General features: G+C 34.7%; 1 protein-coding gene across 2 annotated transcripts in view; it reads left to right on the top strand.

The window, feature by feature from the left end:
* The window catches only part of tmc7 (transmembrane channel like 7), a 41,245-nt gene that overhangs the window by 10,231 nt on the left and 3,575 nt on the right, over positions 1-27,439 (top strand). For both annotated transcript variants that reach the window (XM_079813064.1, XM_079813065.1), the window contains exons 5-13: positions 21,600-21,685; positions 21,771-21,913; positions 22,015-22,162; positions 22,232-22,405; positions 22,486-22,640; positions 26,614-26,728; positions 26,812-26,909; positions 26,990-27,173; positions 27,305-27,435. In XM_079813064.1, the coding sequence (XP_079669190.1) occupies positions 21,600-21,685; positions 21,771-21,913; positions 22,015-22,162; positions 22,232-22,405; positions 22,486-22,640; positions 26,614-26,728; positions 26,812-26,909; positions 26,990-27,173; positions 27,305-27,435 (1,234 nt within the window). The remainder of the gene's footprint in view (positions 1-21,599; positions 21,686-21,770; positions 21,914-22,014; positions 22,163-22,231; positions 22,406-22,485; positions 22,641-26,613; positions 26,729-26,811; positions 26,910-26,989; positions 27,174-27,304; positions 27,436-27,439) is intronic.

Genomic DNA, 27,439 nt, shown 5'->3' on the forward strand with positions numbered 1-27,439 from the left:
TCTACAGCTCATCATCATTACAATAATCTACAGCTCATCAACATTACTATAATCTACAGTTCATCATCATTACAATAATCTACAGCTCATCAACATTACAATAATCTACAGCTCATCAACATTACAATAATCTACAGCTCATCAACATTACAATAATCTACAGCTCATCAACATTACAATAATCTACAGTTCATCATCATTACAATAATCTACAGTTCATCATCATTACAATAATCTACAGCTCATCAACATTACAATAATCTACAGCTCATCAACATTACAATAATCTACAGCTCATCAACATTACAATAATCTACAGCTCATCAACATTACAATAATCTACAGCTCATCAACATTACAATAATCTACAGCTCATCATCATTACAATAATCTACAGCTCATCAACATTACAATAATCTACAGCTCATCAACATTACAATAATCTACAGTTCATCATCATTACAATAATCTACAGTTCATCATCATTACAATAATCTACAGCTCATCAACATTACAATAATCTACAGCTCATCAACATTACAATAATCTACAGCTCATCAACATTACAATAATCTACAGCTCATCAACATTACAATAATCTACAGCTCATCAGCATTACAATAATCTACAGTTCATCATCATTACAATAATCTACAGCTCATCAACATTACAATAATCTACAGCTCATCATCATTACAATAATCTACAGCTCATCAACATTACAATAATCTACAGCTCATCAACATTACAATAATCTACAGCTCATCAACATTACAATAATCTACAGCTCATCATCATTACAATAATCTACAGCTCATGAACATTACAATAATCTACAGCTCATGAACATTACAATAATCTACAGCTCATGAACATTACAATAATCTACAGCTGATCAACATTACAATAATCTACAGCTCATGAACATTACAATAATCTACAGCTCATCAACATTACAATAATCTACAGCTCATGAACATTACAATAATCTACAGCTCATCAACATTACAATAATCTACAGCTCATCAACATTACAATAATCTACAGCTCATCAACATTACAATAATCTACAGCTCATCAACATTACAATAATCTACAGCTCATCAACATTACAATAATCTACAGCTCATGAACATTACAATAATCTACAGCTCATCAACATTACAATAATCTACAGCTCATCAACATTACAATAATCTACAGCTCATCAACATTACAATAATCTACAGCTCATGAACATCACAATAATCTACAGCTCATCAACATTACAATAATCTACAGCTCATCAACATTACAATAATCTACAGCTCATCAACATTACAATAATCTACAGCTCATCAGCATTACAATAATCTACAGCTCATGAACATTACAATAATCTACAGCTCATCAACATTACAATAATCTACAGCTCATGAACATTACAATAATCTACAGCTCATCAACATTACAATAATCTACAGCTCATGAACATTACAATAATCTACAGCTCATCATCATTACAATAATCTACAGCTCATGATCATTACAATAATCTACAGCTCATGATCATTACAATAATCTACAGCTCATCAACATTACAATAATCTACAGCTCATGATCATTACAATAATCTACAGCTCATGATCATTACAATAATCTACAGCTCATGATCATTACAATAATCTACAGCTCATGAACATTACAATAATCTACAGCTCATGAACATTACAATAATCTACAGCTCATCAACATTACAATAATCTACAGCTCATCAACATTACAATAATCTACAGCTCATGAACATTACAATAATCTACAGCTCATGAACATTACAATAATCTACAGCTCATCAACATTACAATAATCTACAGTTCATCATCATTACAATAATCTACAGCTCATGAACATTACAATAATCTACAGCTCATCATCATTACAATAATCTACAGCTCATCAGCATTACAATAATCTACAGCTCATCATCATTACAATAATCTACAGTTCATCATCATTACAATAATCTACAGCTCATGAACATTACAATAATCTACAGCTCATCAGCATTACAATAATCTACAGCTCATCAGCATTACAATAATCTACAGCTCATCAGCATTACAATAATCTACAGCTCATCAACATTACAATAATCTACAGCTCATGAACATTACAATAATCTACAGCTCATCAACATTACAATAATCTACAGCTCATCATCATTACAATAATCTACAGCTCATCAACATTACAATAATCTACAGCTCATCAACATTACAATAATCTACAGCTCATCATCATTACAATAATCTACAGCTCATCAACATTACAATAATCTACAGCTCATCAACATTACAATAATCTACAGCTCATCAACATTACAATAATCTACAGCTCATCAACATTACAATAATCTACAGCTCATCAACATTACAATAATCTACAGCTCATCAACATTACAATAATCTACAGCTCATCATCATTACAATAATCTACAGCTCATCATCATTACAATAATCTACAGCTCATCATCATTACAATAATCTACAGCTCATCAACATTACAATAATCTACAGCTCATCAACATTACAATAATCTACAGCTCATGAGCATTACAATAATCTACAGCTCATGAACATTACAATAATCTACAGCTCATCATCATTACAATAATCTACAGCTCATCAGCATTACAATAATCTACAGCTCATCAGCATTACAATAATCTACAGCTCATCAGCATTACAATAATCTACAGCTCATGAACATTACAATAATCTACAGCTCATCAACATTACAATAATCTACAGCTCATCATCATTACAATAATCTACAGCTCATCAACATTACAATAATCTACAGCTCATCAACATTACAATAATCTACAGCTCATCAACATTACAATAATCTACAGCTCATCAACATTACAATAATCTACAGCTCATCAACATTACAATAATCTACAGCTCATCAACATTACAATAATCTACAGCTCATCAACATTACAATAATCTACAGCTCATCATCATTACAATAATCTACAGCTCATCATCATTACAATAATCTACAGCTCATCATCATTACAATAATCTACAGCTCATCAACATTACAATAATCTACAGCTCATCAACATTACAATAATCTACAGCTCATGAGCATTACAATAATCTACAGCTCATGAACATTACAATAATCTACAGCTCATCATCATTACAATAATCTACAGCTCATGAGCATTACAATAATCTACAGCTCATGAACATTACAATAATCTACTGCTCATCATCATTACAATAATCTACAGCTCATGATCATTACAATAATCTACAGCTCATGAACATTACAATAATCTACAGCTCATCAGCATTACAATAATCTACAGCTCATCAACATTACAATAATCTACAGCTCATCATCATTACAATAATCTACAGCTCATCAACATTACAATAATCTACAGCTCATCAACATTACAATAATCTACAGCTCATGAACATTACAATAATCTACAGCTCATGAACATTACAATAATCTACAGCTCATCAACATTACAATAATCTACAGCTCATCAACATTACAATAATCTACAGCTCATCAACATTACAATAATCTACAGCTCATCAACATTACAATAATCTACAGCTCATCATCATTACAATAATCTACAGCTCATCAACATTACAATAATCTACAGCTCATTACAATAATCTACAGCTCATCAACATTACAATAATCTACAGCTCATCAACATTACAATAATCTACAGCTCATCAACATTACAATAATCTACAGCTCATGAACATTACAATAATCTACAGCTCATCAACATTACAATAATCTACAGCTCATCAACATTACAATAATCTACAGCTCATCATCATTACAATAATCTACAGCTCATCAACATTACAATAATCTACAGCTCATTACAATAATCTACAGCTCATCAACATTACAATAATCTACAGCTCATTACAATAATCTACAGCTCATCAACATTACAATAATCTACAGCTCATCAACATTACAATAATCTACAGCTCATCAACATTACAATAATCTACAGCTCATCAACATTACAATAATCTACAGCTCATCAACATTACAATAATCTACAGCTCATCAACATTACAATAATCTACAGCTCATGAACATTACAATAATCTACAGCTCATCATCATTACAATAATCTACAGCTCATCAACATTACAATAATCTACAGCTCATCAACATTACAATAATCTACAGCTCATCATCATTACAATAATCTACAGCTCATGAACATTACAATAATCTACAGCTCATCAACATTACAATAATCTACAGCTCATCAACATTACAATAATCTACAGCTCATCAACATTACAATAATCTACAGCTCATCAACATTACAATAATCTACAGCTCATCAACATTACAATAATCTACAGCTCATCAACATTACAATAATCTACAGCTCATCATCATTACAATAATCTACAGCTCATGAACATTACAATAATCTACAGTTCATCATCATTACAATAATCTACAGCTCATCAACATTACAATAATCTACAGTTCATCATCATTACAATAATCTACAGTTCATCATCATTACAATAATCTACAGCTCATCATCATTACAATAATCTACAGCTCATCAACATTACAATAATCTACAGCTCATCATCATTACAATAATCTACAGTTCATCATCATTACAATAATCTACAGTTCATCATCATTACAATAATCTACAGCTCATCATCATTACAATAATCTACAGCTCATCAACATTACAATAATCTACAGCTCATCAACATTACAATAATCTACAGCTCATCAACATTACAATAATCTACAGCTCATCAACATTACAATAATCTACAGCTCATCAACATTACAATAATCTACAGCTCATCAACATTACAATAATCTACAGCTCATCAACATTACAATAATCTACAGCTCATCAACATTACAATAATCTACAGCTCATCAACATTACAATAATCTACAGCTCATGATCATTACAATAATCTACAGCTCATCAACATTACAATAATCTACAGCTCATCAACATTACAATAATCTACAGCTCATGATCATTACAATAATCTACAGTTCATCAACATTACAATAATCTACAGCTCATCAACATTACAATAATCTACAGCTCATCAACATTACAATAATCTACAGCTCATCAACATTACAATAATCTACAGCTCATCAACATTACAATAATCTACAGCTCATGATCATTACAATAATCTACAGCTCATCAACATTACAATAATCTACAGCTCATCAACATTACAATAATCTACAGCTCATCATCATTACAATAATCTACAGCTCATCAACATTACAATAATCTACAGCTCATCAACATTACAATAATCTACAGCTCATGATCATTACAATAATCTACAGCTCATCAACATTACAATAATCTACAGCTCATCAACATTACAATAATCTACAGCTCATGATCATTACAATAATCTACAGCTCATGATCATTACAATAATCTACAGCTCATGAACATTACAATAATCTACAGCTCATCAACATTACAATAATCTACAGCTCATCAACATTACAATAATCTACAGCTCATGATCATTACAATAATCTACAGCTCATCAACATTACAATAATCTACAGCTCATCAACATTACAATAATCTACAGCTCATCAACATTACAATAATCTACAGCTCATCAACATTACAATAATCTACAGCTCATCATCATTACAATAATCTACAGCTCATCAACATTACAATAATCTACAGCTCATCAACATTACAATAATCTACAGCTCATCAACATTACAATAATCTACAGCTCATGAACATTACAATAATCTACAGCTCATCAACATTACAATAATCTACAGCTCATCATCATTACAATAATCTACAGCTCATCAACATTACAATAATCTACAGCTCATCAACATTACAATAATCTACAGCTCATGAACATTACAATAATCTACAGCTCATCATCATTACAATAATCTACAGCTCATCAACATTACAATAATCTACAGCTCATGATCATTACAATAATCTACAGCTCATCATCATTACAATAATCTACAGCTCATCATCATTACAATAATCTACAGCTCATCAACATTACAATAATCTACAGCTCATGAACATTACAATAATCTACAGCTCATCATCATTACAATAATCTACAGCTCATCAACATTACAATAATCTACAGCTCATGATCATTACAATAATCTACAGCTCATCAACATTACAATAATCTACAGCTCATGAGCATTACAATAATCTACAGCTCATGAACATTACAATAATCTACAGCTCATGATCATTACAATAATCTACAGCTCATCAACATTACAATAATCTACAGCTCATCAACATTACAATAATCTACAGCTCATCAACATTACAATAATCTACAGCTCATCATCATTACAATAATCTACAGCTCATCAACATTACAATAATCTACAGCTCATCAACATTACAATAATCTACAGCTCATCAACATTACAATAATCTACAGCTCATCATCATTACAATAATCTACAGCTCATCAACATTACAATAATCTACAGCTCATTACAATAATCTACAGCTCATCAACATTACAATAATCTACAGCTCATTACAATAATCTACAGCTCATCAACATTACAATAATCTACAGCTCATCAACATTACAATAATCTACAGCTCATCAACATTACAATAATCTACAGCTCATCAACATTACAATAATCTACAGCTCATCAACATTACAATAATCTACAGCTCATCAACATTACAATAATCTACAGCTCATGAACATTACAATAATCTACAGCTCATCATCATTACAATAATCTACAGCTCATCAACATTACAATAATCTACAGCTCATCAACATTACAATAATCTACAGCTCATCATCATTACAATAATCTACAGCTCATGAACATTACAATAATCTACAGCTCATCAACATTACAATAATCTACAGCTCATCAACATTACAATAATCTACAGCTCATCAACATTACAATAATCTACAGCTCATCAACATTACAATAATCTACAGCTCATCAACATTACAATAATCTACAGCTCATCAACATTACAATAATCTACAGCTCATCATCATTACAATAATCTACAGCTCATGAACATTACAATAATCTACAGTTCATCATCATTACAATAATCTACAGCTCATCAACATTACAATAATCTACAGTCATCATCATTACAATAATCTACAGTTCATCATCATTACAATAATCTACAGTTCATCATCATTACAATAATCTACAGTTCATCATCATTACAATAATCTACAGTTCATCATCATTACAATAATCTACAGCTCATCATCATTACAATAATCTACAGCTCATCAACATTACAATAATCTACAGCTCATCAACATTACAATAATCTACAGCTCATCAACATTACAATAATCTACAGCTCATCAACATTACAATAATCTACAGCTCATCAACATTACAATAATCTACAGCTCATCAACATTACAATAATCTACAGCTCATCAACATTACAATAATCTACAGCTCATCAACATTACAATAATCTACAGCTCATGATCATTACAATAATCTACAGCTCATCAACATTACAATAATCTACAGCTCATCAACATTACAATAATCTACAGCTCATGATCATTACAATAATCTACAGCTCATCAACATTACAATAATCTACAGCTCATCAACATTACAATAATCTACAGCTCATGATCATTACAATAATCTACAGTTCATCAACATTACAATAATCTACAGCTCATCAACATTACAATAATCTACAGCTCATGATCATTACAATAATCTACAGCTCATCAACATTACAATAATCTACAGCTCATCAACATTACAATAATCTACAGCTCATCAACATTACAATAATCTACAGCTCATCATCATTACAATAATCTACAGCTCATCAACATTACAATAATCTACAGCTCATCAACATTACAATAATCTACAGCTCATGATCATTACAATAATCTACAGCTCATCAACATTACAATAATCTACAGCTCATCAACATTACAATAATCTACAGCTCATGATCATTACAATAATCTACAGCTCATCAACATTACAATAATCTACAGCTCATCAACATTACAATAATCTACAGCTCATGATCATTACAATAATCTACAGCTCATCATCATTACAATAATCTACAGCTCATCAACATTACAATAATCTACAGCTCATGATCATTACAATAATCTACAGCTCATCAACATTACAATAATCTACAGCTCATCACATTACAATAATCTACAGCTCATCAACATTACAATAATCTACAGCTCATCAACATTACAATAATCTACAGCTCATCATCATTACAATAATCTACAGCTCATCAACATTACAATAATCTACAGCTCATCAACATTACAATAATCTACAGCTCATCAACATTACAATAATCTACAGCTCATGAACATTACAATAATCTACAGCTCATCAACATTACAATAATCTACAGCTCATCAACATTACAATAATCTACAGCTCATCATCATTACAATAATCTACAGCTCATCAACATTACAATAATCTACAGCTCATCAACATTACAATAATCTACAGCTCATGAACATTACAATAATCTACAGCTCATCATCATTACAATAATCTACAGCTCATCAACATTACAATAATCTACAGCTCATGATCATTACAATAATCTACAGCTCATCATCATTACAATAATCTACAGCTCATCATCATTACAATAATCTACAGCTCATCAACATTACAATAATCTACAGCTCATGAACATTACAATAATCTACAGCTCATCATCATTACAATAATCTACAGCTCATCAACATTACAATAATCTACAGCTCATGATCATTACAATAATCTACAGCTCATCAACATTACAATAATCTACAGCTCATGAGCATTACAATAATCTACAGCTCATGAACATTACAATAATCTACAGCTCATGATCATTACAATGATCTACAGCTCATCAACATTACAATAATCTACAGCTCATCAACATTACAATAATCTACAGCTCATCAACATTACAATAATCTACAGCTCATCATCATTACAATAATCTACAGCTCATCAACATTACAATAATCTACAGCTCATCAACATTACAATAATCTACAGCTCATCAACATTACAATAATCTACAGCTCATGATCATTACAATAATCTACAGCTCATCAACATTACAATAATCTACAGCTCATCAACATTACAATAATCTACAGCTCATCAACATTACAATAATCTACAGCTCATGATCATTACAATAATCTACAGCTCATCAACATTACAATAATCTACAGCTCATCAACATTACAATAATCTACAGCTCATCAACATTACAATAATCTACAGCTCATCAACATTACAATAATCTACAGCTCATCAACATTACAATAATCTACAGCTCATGAACATTACAATAATCTACAGCTCATCAACATTACAATAATCTACAGCTCATGAACATTACAATAATCTACAGCTCATCAACATTACAATAATCTACAGCTCATGATCATTACAATAATCTACAGCTCATCAACATTACAATAATCTACAGCTCATCAACATTACAAATCTACAGCTCATCAACATTACAATAATCTACAGCTCATCAACATTACAATAATCTACAGCTCATCATCATTACAATAATCTACAGCTCATCAACATTACAATAATCTACAGCTCATCAACATTACAATAATCTACAGCTCATCAACATTACAATAATCTACAGCTCATCAACATTACAATAATCTACAGCTCATCAACATTACAATAATCTACAGCTCATCAACATTACAATAATCTACAGCTCATCAACATTACAATAATCTACAGCTCATCAACATTACAATAATCTACAGCTCATGAACATTACAATAATCTACAGCTCATCATCATTACAATAATCTACAGCTCATGATCATTACAATAATCTACAGCTCATGAACATTACAATAATCTACAGCTCATGAACATTACAATAATCTACAGCTCATGAACATTACAATAATCTACAGCTCATCATTACAATAATCTACAGCTCATCATCATTACAATAATCTACAGCTCATCAACATTACAATAATCTACAGCTCATCAACATTACAATAATCTACAGCTCATCAACATTACAATAATCTACAGCTCATCAACATTACAATAATCTACAGCTCATGAACATTACAATAATCTACAGCTCATGAACATTACAATAATCTACAGCTCATCATTACAATAATCTACAGCTCATCATCATTACAATAATCTACAGCTCATCAACATTACAATAATCTACAGCTCATCAACATTACAATAATCTACAGCTCATGAACATTACAATAATCTACAGCTCATCATCATTACAATAATCTACAGCTCATCAACATTACAATAATCTACAGCTCATCATCATTACAATAATCTACAGCTCATCATCATTACAATAATCTACAGCTCATCAACATTACAATAATCTACAGCTCATCAACATTACAATAATCTACAGCTCATCATCATTACAATAATCTACAGCTCATGAACATTACAATAATCTACAGCTCATGAACATTACAATAATCTACAGCTCATCAACATTACAATAATCTACAGCTCATCATCATTACAATAATCTACAGCTCATGATCATTACAATAATCTACAGCTCATCAACATTACAATAATCTACAGCTCATGAACATTACAATAATCTACAGCTCATGAACATTACAATAATCTAAAGCTCATGAACATTACAATAATCTACAGCTCATGAACATTACAATAATCTACAGCTCATGAACATTACAATAATCTACAGCTCATCAACATTACAATAATCTACAGCTCATGAACATTACAATAATCTAAAGGTCATGAACATTACAATAATCTACAGCTCATCAACATTACAATAATCTACAGCTCATCAACATTACAATAATCTACAGCTCATCAACATTACAATAATCTAAAGCTCATGAACATTACAATAATCTACAGCTCATCAACATTACAATAATCTACAGCTCATCAACATTACAATAATCTACAGCTCATCAACATTACAATAATCTCGAGCTCATCAACATTACAATAATCTACAGCTCATCAACATTACAATAATCTAAAGCTCATGAACATTACAATAATCTACAGCTCATGAACATTACAATAATCTACAGCTCATGAACATTACAATAATCTACAGCTCATGAACATTACAATAATCTACAGCTCATGAACATTACAATAATCTACAGCTCATCAACATTACAATAATCTACAGCTCATCAACATTACAATAATCTACAGCTCATCAACATTACAATAATCTACAGCTCATCAACATTACAATAATCTACAGCTCATCAACATTACAATAATCTACAGCTCATCATCATTACAATAATCTACAGCTCATCATCATTACAATAATCTACAGCTCATCAACATTACAATAATCTACAGCTCATCATCATTACAATAATCTACAGCTCATCAACATTACAATAATCTACAGCTCATCAACATTACAATAATCTACAGCTCATGAACATTACAATAATCTACAGCTCATCATCATTACAATAATCTACAGCTCATCAACATTACAATAATCTACAGCTCATCAACATTACAATAATCTACAGCTCATCATCATTACAATAATCTACAGCTCATCAACATTACAATAATCTACAGCTCATGATCATTACAATAATCTACAGCTCATGATCATTACAATAATCTACAGCTCATGATCATTACAATAATCTACAGCTCGTCATCATTACAATAATCTACAGCTCATGATCATTACAATAATCTACAGCTCATCAACATTACAATAATCTACAGCTCATGATCATTACAATAATCTACAGCTCATCAACATTACAATAATCTACAGCTCATCAACATTACAATAATCTACAGCTCATCAACATTACAATAATCTACAGCTCATCAACATTACAATAATCTACAGCTCATCAACATTACAATAATCTACAGCTCATCAACATTACAATAATCTACAGCTCATCAACATTACAATAATCTACAGCTCATGATCATTACAATAATCTACAGCTCATGATCATTACAATAATCTACAGCTCATGATCATTACAATAATCTACAGCTCATCAACATTACAATAATCTACAGCTCATCAACATTACAATAATCTACAGCTCATGATCATTACAATAATCTACAGCTCATCATCATTACAATAATCTACAGCTCATGATCATTACAATAATCTACAGCTCATCAACATTACAATAATCTACAGCTCATCATCATTACAATAATCTACAGCTCATCAACATTACAATAATCTACAGCTCATCATCATTACAATAATCTACAGCTCATCAACATTACAATAATCTACAGCTCATCAACATTACAATAATCTACAGCTCATCAACATTACAATAATCTACAGCTCATCAACATTACAATAATCTACAGCTCATCAACATTACAATAATCTACAGCTCATCAACATTACAATAATCTACAGCTCATGAACATTACAATAATCTACAGCTCATGAACATTACAATAATCTACAGCTCATCATCATTACAATAATCTACAGCTCATCAACATTACAATAATCTACAGCTCATCATCATTACAATAATCTACAGCTCATCATCATTACAATAATCTACAGCTCATCAACATTACAATAATCTACAGCTCATCATCATTACAATAATCTACAGCTCATCAACATTACAATAATCTACAGCTCATGAACATTACAATAATCTACAGCTCATCATCATTACAATAATCTACAGCTCATCAACATTACAATAATCTACAGCTCATCATCATTACAATAATCTACAGCTCATCATCATTACAATAATCTACAGCTCATCAACATTACAATAATCTACAGCTCATCATCATTACAATAATCTACAGCTCATCAACATTACAATAATCTACAGCTCATGAACATTACAATAATCTACAGCTCATGAACATTACAATAATCTACAGCTCATGAACATTACAATAATCTACAGCTCATCATTACAATAATCTACAGCTCATCATCATTACAATAATCTACAGCTCATCAACATTACAATAATCTACAGCTCATCAACATTACAATAATCTACAGCTCATCAACATTACAATAATCTACAGCTCATCATTACAATAATCTACAGCTCATCAACATTACAATAATCTACAGCTCATCAACATTACAATAATCTACAGCTCATCAACATTACAATAATCTAAAACTCATGAACATTACAATAATCTACAGCTCATGAACATTACAATAATCTACAGCTCATGAACATTACAATAATCTACAGCTCATCAACATTACAATAATCTACAGCTCATCAACATTACAATAATCTACAGCTCATCAACATTACAATAATCTACAGCTCATCAACATTACAATAATCTACAGCTCATCAACATTACAATAATCTACAGCTCATCATCATTACAATAATCTACAGCTCATCATCATTACAATAATCTACAGCTCATCAACATTACAATAATCTACAGCTCATGAACATTACAATAATCTACAGCTCATCATCATTACAATAATCTACAGCTCATCAACATTACAATAATCTACAGCTCATCATCATTACAATAATCTACAGCTCATCATCATTACAATAATCTACAGCTCATCATCATTACAATAATCTACAGCTCATCATCATTACAATAATCTACAGCTCATCATCATTACAATAATCTACAGCTCATCAACATTACAATAATCTACAGCTCATCATCATTACAATAATCTACAGCTCATCAACATTACAATAATCTACAGCTCATCAACATTACAATAATCTACAGCTCATGAACATTACAATAATCTACAGCTCATGAACATTACAATAATCTACAGCTCATGAACATTACAATAATCTACAGCTCATCAACATTACAATAATCTACAGCTCATCAACATTACAATAATCTACAGCTCATCAACATTACAATAATCTACAGCTCATCAACATTACAATAATCTACAGCTCATCAACATTACAATAATCTACAGCTCATCAACATTACAATAATCTACAGCTCATGAACATTACAATAATCTACAGCTCATCAACATTACAATAATCTACAGCTCATCAACATTACAATAATCTACAGCTCATGATCATTACAATAATCTACAGCTCATCAACATTACAATAATCTACAGCTCATCATCATTACAATAATCTACAGCTCATCATCATTACAATAATCTACAGCTCATCAACATTACAATAATCTACAGCTCATCAACATTACAATAATCTACAGCTCATGAACATTACAATAATCTACAGCTCATCATCATTACAATAATCTACAGCTCATCAACATTACAATAATCTACAGCTCATCAACATTACAATAATCTACAGCTCATCAACATTACAATAATCTACAGCTCATCATCATTACAATAATCTACAGCTCATCAACATTACAATAATCTACAGCTCATCATCATTACAATAATCTACAGCTCATCAACATTACAATAATCTACAGCTCATCAACATTACAATAATCTACAGCTCATCAACATTACAATAATCTACAGCTCATGATCATTACAATAATCTACAGCTCATCAACATTACAATAATCTACAGCTCATCAACATTACAATAATCTACAGCTCATCAACATTACAATAATCTACAGCTCATCAACATTACAATAATCTACAGCTCATCAACATTACAATAATCTACAGCTCATCAACATTACAATAATCTACAGCTCATCAACATTACAATAATCTACAGCTCATCAACATTACAATAATCTACAGCTCATGAACATTACAATAATCTACAGCTCATCAACATTACAATAATCTACAGCTCATGATCATTACAATAATCTACAGCTCATGAACATTACAATAATCTACAGCTCATCAACATTACAATAATCTACAGCTCATCAACATTACAATAATCTACAGCTCATCAACATTACAATAATCTACAGCTCATCATCATTACAATAATCTACAGCTCATCAACATTACAATAATCTACAGCTCATGAACATTACAATAATCTACAGCTCATCAACATTACAATAATCTACTGCTCATGAACATTACAATAATCTACAGCTCATCATCATTACAATAATCTACAGCTCATCAACATTACAATAATCTACAGCTCATCAACATTACAATAATCTACAGCTCATGAACATTACAATAATCTACAGCTCATCATCATTACAATAATCTACAGCTCATCAACATTACAATAATCTACAGCTCATCAACATTACAATAATCTACAGCTCATCAACATTACAATAATCTACAGCTCATCATCATTACAATAATCTACAGCTCATCAACATTACAATAATCTACAGCTCATCATCATTACAATAATCTACAGCTCATCAACATTACAATAATCTACAGCTCATCAACATTACAATAATCTACAGCTCATCAACATTACAATAATCTACAGCTCATGATCATTACAATAATCTACAGCTCATCAACATTACAATAATCTACAGCTCATCAACATTACAATAATCTACAGCTCATCAACATTACAATAATCTACAGCTCATCAACATTACAATAATCTACAGCTCATCAACATTACAATAATCTACAGCTCATCAACATTACAATAATCTACAGCTCATCAACATTACAATAATCTACAGCTCATCAACATTACAATAATCTACAGCTCATCAACATTACAATAATCTACAGCTCATCAACATTACAATAATCTACAGCTCATGAACATTACAATAATCTACAGCTCATCAACATTACAATAATCTACAGCTCATGATCATTACAATAATCTACAGCTCATGAACATTACAATAATCTACAGCTCATCAACATTACAATAATCTACAGCTCATCAACATTACAATAATCTACAGCTCATCAACATTACAATAATCTACAGCTCATCATCATTACAATAATCTACAGCTCATCAACATTACAATAATCTACAGCTCATGAACATTACAATAATCTACAGCTCATCAACATTACAATAATCTACTGCTCATGAACATTACAATAATCTACAGCTCATCATCATTACAATAATCTACAGCTCATCAACATTACAATAATCTACAGCTCATCATCATTACAATAATCTACAGCTCATCATCATTACAATAATCTACAGCTCATCAACATTACAATAATCTACAGCTCATGAACATTACAATAATCTACAGCTCATCAACATTACAATAATCTACTGCTCATGAACATTACAATAATCTACAGCTCATCATCATTACAATAATCTACTGCTCATGAACATTACAATAATCTACTGCTCATGAACATTACAATAATCTACAGCTCATCATCATTACAATAATCTACAGCTCATCAACATTACAATAATCTACAGCTCATGAACATTACAATAATCTACAGCTCATCAACATTACAATAATCTACTGCTCATGAACATTACAATAATCTACAGCTCATCATCATTACAATAATCTACAGCTCATCAACATTACAATAATCTACTGCTCATGAACATTACAATAATCTACAGCTCATCATCATTACAATAATCTACTGCTCATGAACATTACAATAATCTACAGCTCATCAACATTACAATAATCTACAGCTCATCATCATTACAATAATCTACAGCTCATGAACATTACAATAATCTACAGCTCATCAACATTACAATAATCTACAGCTCATCAACATTACAATAATCTACAGCTCATGAACATTACAATAATCTACAGCTCATGAACATTACAATAATCTACAGCTCATCATCATTACAATAATCTACAGCTCATCAACATTACAATAATCTACAGCTCATCAACATTACAATAATCTACAGCTCATCAACATTACAATAATCTACAGCTCATGAACATTACAATAATCTACAGCTCATCAACATTACAATAATCTACTGCTCATGAACATTACAATAATCTACAGCTCATCATCATTACAATAATCTACAGCTCATCAACATTACAATAATCTACAGCTCATGAACATTACAATAATCTACAGCTCATCAACATTACAATAATCTACAGCTCATGAACATTACAATAATCTACAGCTCATCAACATTACAATAATCTACAGCTCATGAACATTACAATAATCTACAGCTCATCATCATTACAATAATCTACAGCTCATGATCATTACAATAATCTACAGCTCATGAACATTACAATAATCTACAGCTCATGAACATTACAATAATCTACAGCTCATGAACATTACAATAATCTACAGCTCATGAACATTACAATAATCTACAGCTCATCATTACAATAATCTACAGCTCATCATCATTACAATAATCTACAGCTCATCAACATTACAATAATCTACAGCTCATCAACATTACAATAATCTACAGCTCATCAACATTACAATAATCTACAGCTCATCAACATTACAATAATCTACAGCTCATCAACATTACAATAATCTACAGCTCATCAACATTACAATAATCTACAGCTCATGAACATTACAATAATCTACAGCTCATCATCATTACAATAATCTACAGCTCATCAACATTACAATAATCTACAGCTCATCATCATTACAATAATCTACAGCTCATCATCATTACAATAATCTACAGCTCATCAACATTACAATAATCTACAGCTCATCAACATTACAATAATCTACAGCTCATCATCATTACAATAATCTACAGCTCATGATCATTACAATAATCTACAGCTCATCAACATTACAATAATCTACAGCTCATGAACATTACAATAATCTACAGCTCATGAACATTACAATAATCTAAAGCTCATGAACATTACAATAATCTACAGCTCATGAACATTACAATAATCTACAGCTCATGAACATTACAATAATCTACAGCTCATGAACATTACAATAATCTACAGCTCATCAACATTACAATAATCTACAGCTCATCAACATTACAATAATCTAAAGCTCATGAACATTACAATAATCTACAGCTCATGAACATTACAATAATCTACAGCTCATGAACATTACAATAATCTACAGCTCATCAACATTACAATAATCTACAGCTCATCAACATTACAATAATCTACAGCTCATCAACATTACAATAATCTACAGCTCATCATCATTACAATAATCTACAGCTCATCAACATTACAATAATCTACAGCTCATCAACATTACAATAATCTACAGCTCATCAACATTACAATAATCTACAGCTCATCAACATTACAATAATCTACAGTTCATCAACATTACAATAATCTACAGTTCATCATCATTACAATAATCTACAGCTCATCAACATTACAATAATCTACAGCTCATCAACATTACAATAATCTACAGCTCATCATCATTACAATAATCTACAGCTCATCATCATTACAATAATCTACAGCTCATCAACATTACAATAATCTACAGCTCATCATCATTACAATAATCTACAGCTCATCAACATTACAATAATCTACAGCTCATCAACATTACAATAATCTACAGCTCATGAACATTACAATAATCTACAGCTCATCATCATTACAATAATCTACAGCTCATCAACATTACAATAATCTACAGCTCATCAACATTACAATAATCTACAGCTCATCAACATTACAATAATCTACAGCTCATCAACATTACAATAATCTACAGCTCATCAACATTACAATAATCTACAGCTCATCATCATTACAATAATCTACAGCTCATCAACATTACAATAATCTACAGCTCATCAACATTACAATAATCTACAGCTCATGAACATTACAATAATCTACAGCTCATCAACATTACAATAATCTACAGCTCATCAACATTACAATAATCTACAGCTCATCAACATTACAATAATCTACAGCTCATCAACATTACAATAATCTACAGCTCATCAACATTACAATAATCTACAGCTCATCATCATTACAATAATCTACAGCTCATCATCATTACAATAATCTACAGCTCATCAACATTACAATAATCTACAGCTCATGAACATTACAATAATCTACAGCTCATCATCATTACAATAATCTACAGCTCATCATCATTACAATAATCTACAGCTCATGAACATTACAATAATCTACAGCTCATGAACATTACAATAATCTACAGCTCATGAACATTACAATAATCTACAGCTCATGAACATTACAATAATCTACAGCTCATGAACATTACAATAATCTACAGCTCATCAACATTACAATAATCTACAGCTCATCAACATTACAATAATCTACAGCTCATGAACATTACAATAATCTACAGCTCATGAACATTACAATAATCTACAGCTCATCATCATTACAATAATCTACAGCTCATCAACATTACAATAATCTACAGCTCATCAACATTACAATAATCTACAGCTCATCATCATTACAATAATCTACAGCTCATCAACATTACAATAATCTACAGCTCATCAACATTACAATAATCTACAGCTCATGAACATTACAATAATCTACAGCTCATGAACATTACAATAATCTACAGCTCATCATCATTACAATAATCTACAGCTCATCAACATTACAATAATCTACAGCTCATCATCATTACAATAATCTACAGCTCATCAACATTACAATAATCTACAGCTCATCATCATTACAATAATCTACAGCTCATCATCATTACAATAATCTACAGCTCATCAACATTACAATAATCTACAGCTCATCAACATTACAATAATCTACAGCTCATCATCATTACAATAATCTACAGCTCATCAACATTACAATAATCTACAGCTCATCAACATTACAATAATCTACAGCTCATGAACATTACAATAATCTACAGCTCATGAACATTACAATAATCTACAGCTCATGAACATTACAATAATCTACAGCTCATGAACATTACAATAATCTACAGCTCATGAACATTACAATAATCTACAGCTCATGAACATTACAATAATCTACAGCTCATCATCATTACAATAATCTACAGCTCATGAACATTACAATAATCTACAGCTCATCAACATTACAATAATCTACAGCTCATCATCATTACAATAATCTACAGCTCATCAACATTACAATAATCTACAGCTCATCAACATTACAATAATCTACAGCTCATCAACATTACAATAATCTACAGCTCATGAACATTACAATAATCTACAGCTCATGAACATTACAATAATCTACAGCTCATCATCATTACAATAATCTACAGCTCATCAACATTACAATAATCTACAGCTCATCAACATTACAATAATCTACAGCTCATCATCATTACAATAATCTACAGCTCATCAACATTACAATAATCTACAGCTCATCAACATTACAATAATCTACAGCTCATGAACATTACAATAATCTACAGCTCATGAACATTACAATAATCTACAGCTCATCAACATTACAATAATCTACAGCTCATCAACATTACAATAATCTACAGCTCATCAACATTACAATAATCTACAGCTCATCAACATTACAATAATCTACAGCTCATCAACATTACAATAATCTACAGCTCATCAACATTACAATAATCTACAGCTCATCAACATTACAATAATCTACAGCTCATCATCATTACAATAATCTACAGCTCATCAACATTACAATAATCTACAGCTCATCATCATTACAATAATCTACAGCTCATCAACATTACAATAATCTACAGCTCATCAACATTACAATAATCTACAGCTCATCAACATTACAATAATCTACAGCTCATCAACATTACAATAATCTACAGTTCATCAACATTACAATAATCTACAGCTCATGATCATTACAATAATCTACAGCTCATGAACATTACAATAATCTACAGCTCATCAACATTACAATAATCTACAGTTCATCAACATTACAATAATCTACAGCTCATCATCATTACAATAATCTACAGCTCATCAACATTACAATAATCTACAGCTCATCAACATTACAATAATCTACAGCTCATCAACATTACAATAATCTACAGCTCATCAACATTACAATAATCTACAGCTCATCAACATTACAATAATCTACAGCTCATCAACATTACAATAATCTACAGCTCATCAACATTACAATAATCTACAGTTCATCAACATTACAATAATCTACAGCTCATCAACATTACAATAATCTACAGTTCATCATCATTACAATAATCTACAGTTCATCATCATTACAATAATCTACAGCTCATGAACGCATCAACTCACTGTTCAGCATTTTGCATTGAGAGCATGTACTGTAATGTAGAGATATTTTTAAGATGGTAGAAAGCAGTTTTACAGATGCTAGAAACGTGGCTTTCAAATGAGAGATTCTCTCTCACTCACACACACTCTCTAACACACTCTTGCTCACACACACACACTCACACACTCTCTAATGCACTCTCGCTCATGTCAGCTGTGTGTGTGTGTGTGTGTGTGTTGCAGTGAACGGGTGCAGTGAGTATCCGGCCAGCTCTCGTCAGGGTCTCATTGCGTTTCATGAGCACATCACAGACCTGCTTTCTGGAACGGTGAGGCGCGTCTAGCAGCTCAACACAAAGTGCGCTCACAGCGCCATAACTGTGTGTGTGTGTGTGTGTGTGTGTGTGTGTGCAGGGCTTTCTGGAGCGCACCTACCTGTTCTACGGCTACTATAAGCTGGAGTTCATTCACTCGTACTTCACTTACAACCTGCCGCTGGCGTACCTGCTGGCCACCATCTCATGCCTCTTGCTGAGCCTCGTCTGGATCGTCAAGAGGTCAGACATAAGAACGCGTGTGTGTGTGTGTGTGTGTGTGTGTGTGTGTGTCGAAGTGGACCCGTGAAGAGCTCAATGTGACCTGTGATCTGTGTGTTCAGGTCTGCGGCCGGGTTCAAACGCAAGCTCATTCAGGACGAGGATCGCTTCCAGAGTTTCTGCAACAAGATCTTCGCCGGCTGGGACTTCTGCATCACCAACGAGAACGCGGCGCGCCTCAAGCGGAGCAGCTTACTCTACGAGCTCAAGGTGCGTGTCCTCCCGCTCTCCGCCGGCTGAGACCTCATGAGCGTGATCCCTCTCTTCCTGTGCCCACAGACGGATCTGGAGGAGGAGCGGATCAAGCGCAGGATGGCCAACCGCACGCGCGCCGAGAGGTGCCGCATCTACACGCTCAGAGCCGCGCTCAACCTCTTCGTCATGGCCATCCTGGTCATGTGCTTCTACTGCATCTACATGGCCACGGTGTTCTCGCAGCGCAAGCAGGCGGAGGTGACGTGTGTGTGTGTGTGTGTGTGTGTGTGTGTGTGTTTCAGTCCTGATCTGGTTTCCAATGACACTTGTGTGTTCAGGAGGAGAAGAGTGCGTTCCTGGTGGAGCTGGTGGTGGAGTACCTGCCCTCCATTGTCATCACGCTGGCCAACTTCATCACGCCGCTGATCTTCAACCTCATCATCAGCTTTGAGGACTATTCGCCCGCCTTCGAGATCCGCTTCACGCTGATGAGGCAATGCTCACACACACTTCCTCTAGCTCAGCAGACCCCACACACACACACACACACACCTGAGAACACACAAATCTAAATTCTCCTGCATATGAAAAAAACAGCCACTATATTAAAACGATAGTTCACTTAAACTCTTTCAGTCATTCAGTATGAACATTTAATAACGTTAAAATGGTATAACATATTTATGAATTTGATTCTGTATACATACACTATATTAGCAGAAGTATTGAGCCGCCCCTCCACATCCCTGAGTTCAGGTGTTCAACCCCTTCATGGCCACAGGTGTATAACTCCAGCTCTAGACCTGCAGACGCTTCTACACACACTAGAGAGAGAATGGGCCGCTCTCAGGAGTGTGTGTGTGTGTGTGTGTTCGCTTCTACACACATTAGTGAGAGAATGGGCCGCTCTCAGGAGCTCAGAGAACTCAAGCGTGGGGTCGTGATCGGTGGTACATGTAGGTGTGTATGGACACCTGTGCAATAAGTCCATTCGGGACATTTCCTCACTACTAAATATTCCACGCTCAACTGTTAGTGGGATTATAACAAAGTTGTTTTTCAGGGCTTGGTCCCTTAGTTCCAGTGAAAGGAACTCTTAATGCTTCACCAAGACATTTTGGACAATTTCATGCTCCCAACTTTGTGGGCCCAGTTTGGGGACGGACCCTTCCTGTCCCAGCATGACTGACCAGTGCACAAAGCATCTCCATAAAGACATGGATGAGGAGTTTGGTGTGGAGGAACTTGAGTCCTGACCAGAGCATATGAGCGGAGTGGAGCGGTGAGAATCTCTGTTCACCCCTCCGCTCCCCCGCTCAAAGCTTCATCAGGCCGCTCCGCTCATTATCGCTCAGCGCTCAACGCAGTTTGCTTCGCGCTCCACTCTAACCCTTCCCCTGCTCCAAAAAAGGAAAAAAATCTACATGTCATGTATATCACTTTTAGCTTAGACCACAGCCTTACCTCCTAAAGAACTGAGCAACAACAACATTTTTCAAATAGAAATGTTTTATTTCAAATGACAAATTAGGCTAGTCACAAAAAGTCCTGTAAAATTAAACAAATAAATGGGCCGAATAATATAAAAAAAAATGATATAAACAAAAATATACATAAAAGTTTTAAAATTAAATGAACTATTAGGCCAAAATTCTGAAAACGGAACTTTTGCGCAGTGCGCAAAAAAAAAAATTTGCTTTCCTATCTACAGTTCTTTTGAGTTCTCCTTCAAGAACACAAGTTTGGACAATGTCTGAGGCTTCAGACTCATGCGGTGGTTTCTTGAGAGCAGGCCAGCAGCGGAGAAAACCCTCTCTGCGCTCGCCGACCCGCTTGGGATGCTGAACACAATGCGAGCCACTTTAGACAGGCGGGGAAAAGACGTTGAGCTTTCTTTCCAAAATCGAATGACATCTGCGTCTGGGTTCTGTCTCGGGGATGAGAGGTAATTTTCAACTTCACCTTTGGTGTCTCCAGCAATGCGTTGCTGCTCGCTGAAGTAGGACCCGAACAGGCGAGCTCTTTTTGGTTCAGGCTCGGGATTAAGGTCAGCGGCGGGTGGTGTGTCGTTCTCGGATGTCCCGGGACCGTTAATTTCCTCCGCTTCTTTTATGAGGAGTTCACGGATCTCCCCGAGTTTGTTGCATACAGACTCATCTCGGATTATCCATTCTGTCTTGAAACGGGGATCTAACACTGATGCTAAAATGAGATGTTTATCAGTATAGTATATTCCATAGCGAGTTGACACGTTGTTCGCCAGTGTTTCTGCAAAAGCAGCGATGCCCATTGGAAGTGCAGCGTGAGTGTCATCGGTGAGCAGGGATTTTATTTCTGTGACGGCAGGGAGGATCATCCCCAGGTTCCCAAGCTCCTTCTGCATTTTGTCTGTGAGGTCTGCCAGAGCTGTCAGCACACTGACAAGGTGCGTCAGCTGGCGTACTTGATTCAGGGTGATGTTAGCAACATTAGACTTGAGTTTGTTTTGCCATAACGGGTCTTTTTGGAACAACCGGATGACCGACTGAATCATCCGAAGCTGGCTGCTCCATCGAGTGGCGCAGGCATTTGTGGGGCGGACCCCTAATTGGTCTGTTTCCTCTGTGTTCAGGGTGCTCTTGCGTACACTTTTCACCAGCTTGCCGACTTTCACTAACAGCCTATTAATGTTGTCGTGCTCGTTAACGGCATCTTTGATCGCTAGCTGAAGCATGTGAATGGGGCATCTCAGATGTAAATTTGACACAGTAAAGTACTGATTTATCATAGTTTCTACATTAGTTGTTATCACTTCCACACTGACTTGCGATGGCACCGGTGGTTCCTCATCCTCCTCTTCGTGTTCAGCGCTGCTGCTGGCATCCGCGGTCACTTCACCCTCCGCCTCCTCTTCAGTGCCAGGGAGGAGGTTAAACGCCTTGATCATGTTGCTGGCACTGTCAGTAACGTCACGAATCACACGTCGTTGCACGTTCCAATATTTCAGTACACTTTCATACTTTTGATAAATACGATCTGCGGTGTGGTGCCCTTGTATGTGCTCACAGCCCAACAAAACCGTGTGCCCCCGGAACATCCCATCATTAAAACTGGCCAACTTCTACTGGTCCAAATGTCCGCTGACAGAACGAGCCCATCACCATTTTGCAGTAGGTCTTGCAGTTTGGCTTCCATCTCTTCCAGAGCAGGTAGCATGAGCGTGTCGCGTACGGTATTGTATCATGGAGGTGTGTAGCCCGGTTGAGCTGCGCTGGCGAAAAGTTGCATCCCTTCGCGTTCTCCTTTACTCAGCGGTTCATAGTCCATGTAAATCATTTTAAAAAATGCTACATCCAGCTCTCTTTTTCTCTCCCTTGTTATGGTTGGGCCTTTGCGTGCAGTGAAGAAACTTTTGAATTCCTCAACAGTTTTCTCCTGTTGCTGCTGTTCCTCCTCTCGCTCTATCAAATACAAATTCACGGACGACATAAATGAAATAAAACGAACCATTAGGCCTACTTGAATGACAAAACAAATCTGTTTGAATATTACGCTATATTTAATTTACACTTTGTTACAAGTTCAATTTGCTAACCTTTTGCTTTATTCCGTGCGTGTTCACGTAGCACACTTTCATGCTTTCGGGAGATGTGCCTTTTTAGATTCCAAAAGGAATCTTTACTTACTGAAACGATGTCTCCACATTCGTTTTCTTGTACCCCATTATCACTGTTAGTTCGTTTTTTTAATAGTACACCTGTACGATTTCTCGTTTTCTTTTTTGAAGTACATTTTGAACTCCATTATGAGCAGTAATGTGAGCCGAGGTTTGAATGTAAATAGTCTGTTGATGACAGTGCAAGACAGATGGATTCTGGGTCAGGCTTGACTGAGCATGCTTCAGACTCGTGGTGTGAGCGGAGCGAAATTGGAGCGGGAAACCAACGCTCTGTCCTTTTAAAAATGCCGCTCTGCGCTCTGTCCAAAACCCGCCCGCTCGCGCTCCACTCCGCTCACATGCTCTGGTCCTGACCTCAACCCCATAGAACCTTGAGGAAAGAAGAGCTGAAGCTGTTAGAGCTGCGACTCCATAAACACACTCCTAAACCTTGAGGAAAGAAGAGCAGAAGAGCTGAAGCTGTTAGAGCTGCGACTCCATAAACACACTCCTAAACCTTGAGGAAAGAAGAGCAGAAGAGCTGAAGCTGTTAGAGCTGCGACTCCATAAACACACTCCTAAACCTTGAGGAAAGAAGAGCAGAAGAGCTGAAGCTGTTAGAGCTGAGACTCCATAAACCCTACGGATGAAGAATGGGATGGCATTAAAGCTCATGTGCATGTGAAGGGGCGGCACAACACTTCTGGCAATATAGTGTGTCTGCATGGGTTAGACTCTTGGCTTTGATTGTTTTTGTGGCGTCTTGTGTCTGGCGTGAGCCCTGAACTGGGAGACATCAGTCGTGTTCATTTTGTGTGTGTGTGTCCAGGTGTGTGTTCATGCGATTGGCCAGTATCGGCGTGCTGCTCTTCTCTCTGTGGGTCCAGATCACGTCCTGTGGAAGTTTAGACTGTCCCTGCGGCTACAACCATGATATCTACCCTGTACGTCTCACTCACACGCACACACACACACACATGTATGTTTGTGTCTGTGCACACGTCTCTAATGCGTGTGTGTCCTGCAGTGCTGGGAGACTCACATCGGGCAGGAGATGTACAAGCTGGTGATCTTCGACTTCCTGATCATCGCCGCGGTCACCATCTTCGTGGAGTTTCCCAGGAAGTAAGCCCGTCTTTTGCACGTCCACAGGAGCGCTTGAGACTCGGCTCAGGTGTGTCTCTGAGCGTTTTCTCGTGTTTCAGGATCATCGTGAATCACTGCGACTGTGGGCTGGCCAGGTGGTGGGGTCAGCAGGAGTTCGCCGTCCCTCAGAACGTGCTGGAGATCGTCTACGGCCAAACCATCTGCTGGATCGGGACCTTCTACTGCCCTCTGCTTCCCGCCATCAACACCGTCAAATACGTCCTCGTCTTCTACCTCAAAAAGGTGACGAACATGTAGCTTTAGCTCCTCGTGTGAAGGTGTGTGTCAGTGTGAACGCCCCCTGCTGTGACCCCGTCATGTGTTGATCTCCCCAGGTGTGTCTGCTTTAACCAGCCGCCCATTGACTCCCACAGGTGTCTCTGGTGACCAACTGTCGTCCCGCCACGCGTCCGTTTCGGGCGTCCAGCTCCCACTTCTTCTTCCTGGTGGTGTTGCTGATCGGTTTGGCTCTGGCGTCGGTTCCTGTCACCGTCAGCATCGCAGAGTGA

This window comes from Gobio gobio, assembly GCF_949357685.1.
Source record: "Gobio gobio genome assembly, chromosome: 3".
NCBI lineage: Eukaryota > Metazoa > Chordata > Actinopteri > Cypriniformes > Gobionidae > Gobio > Gobio gobio.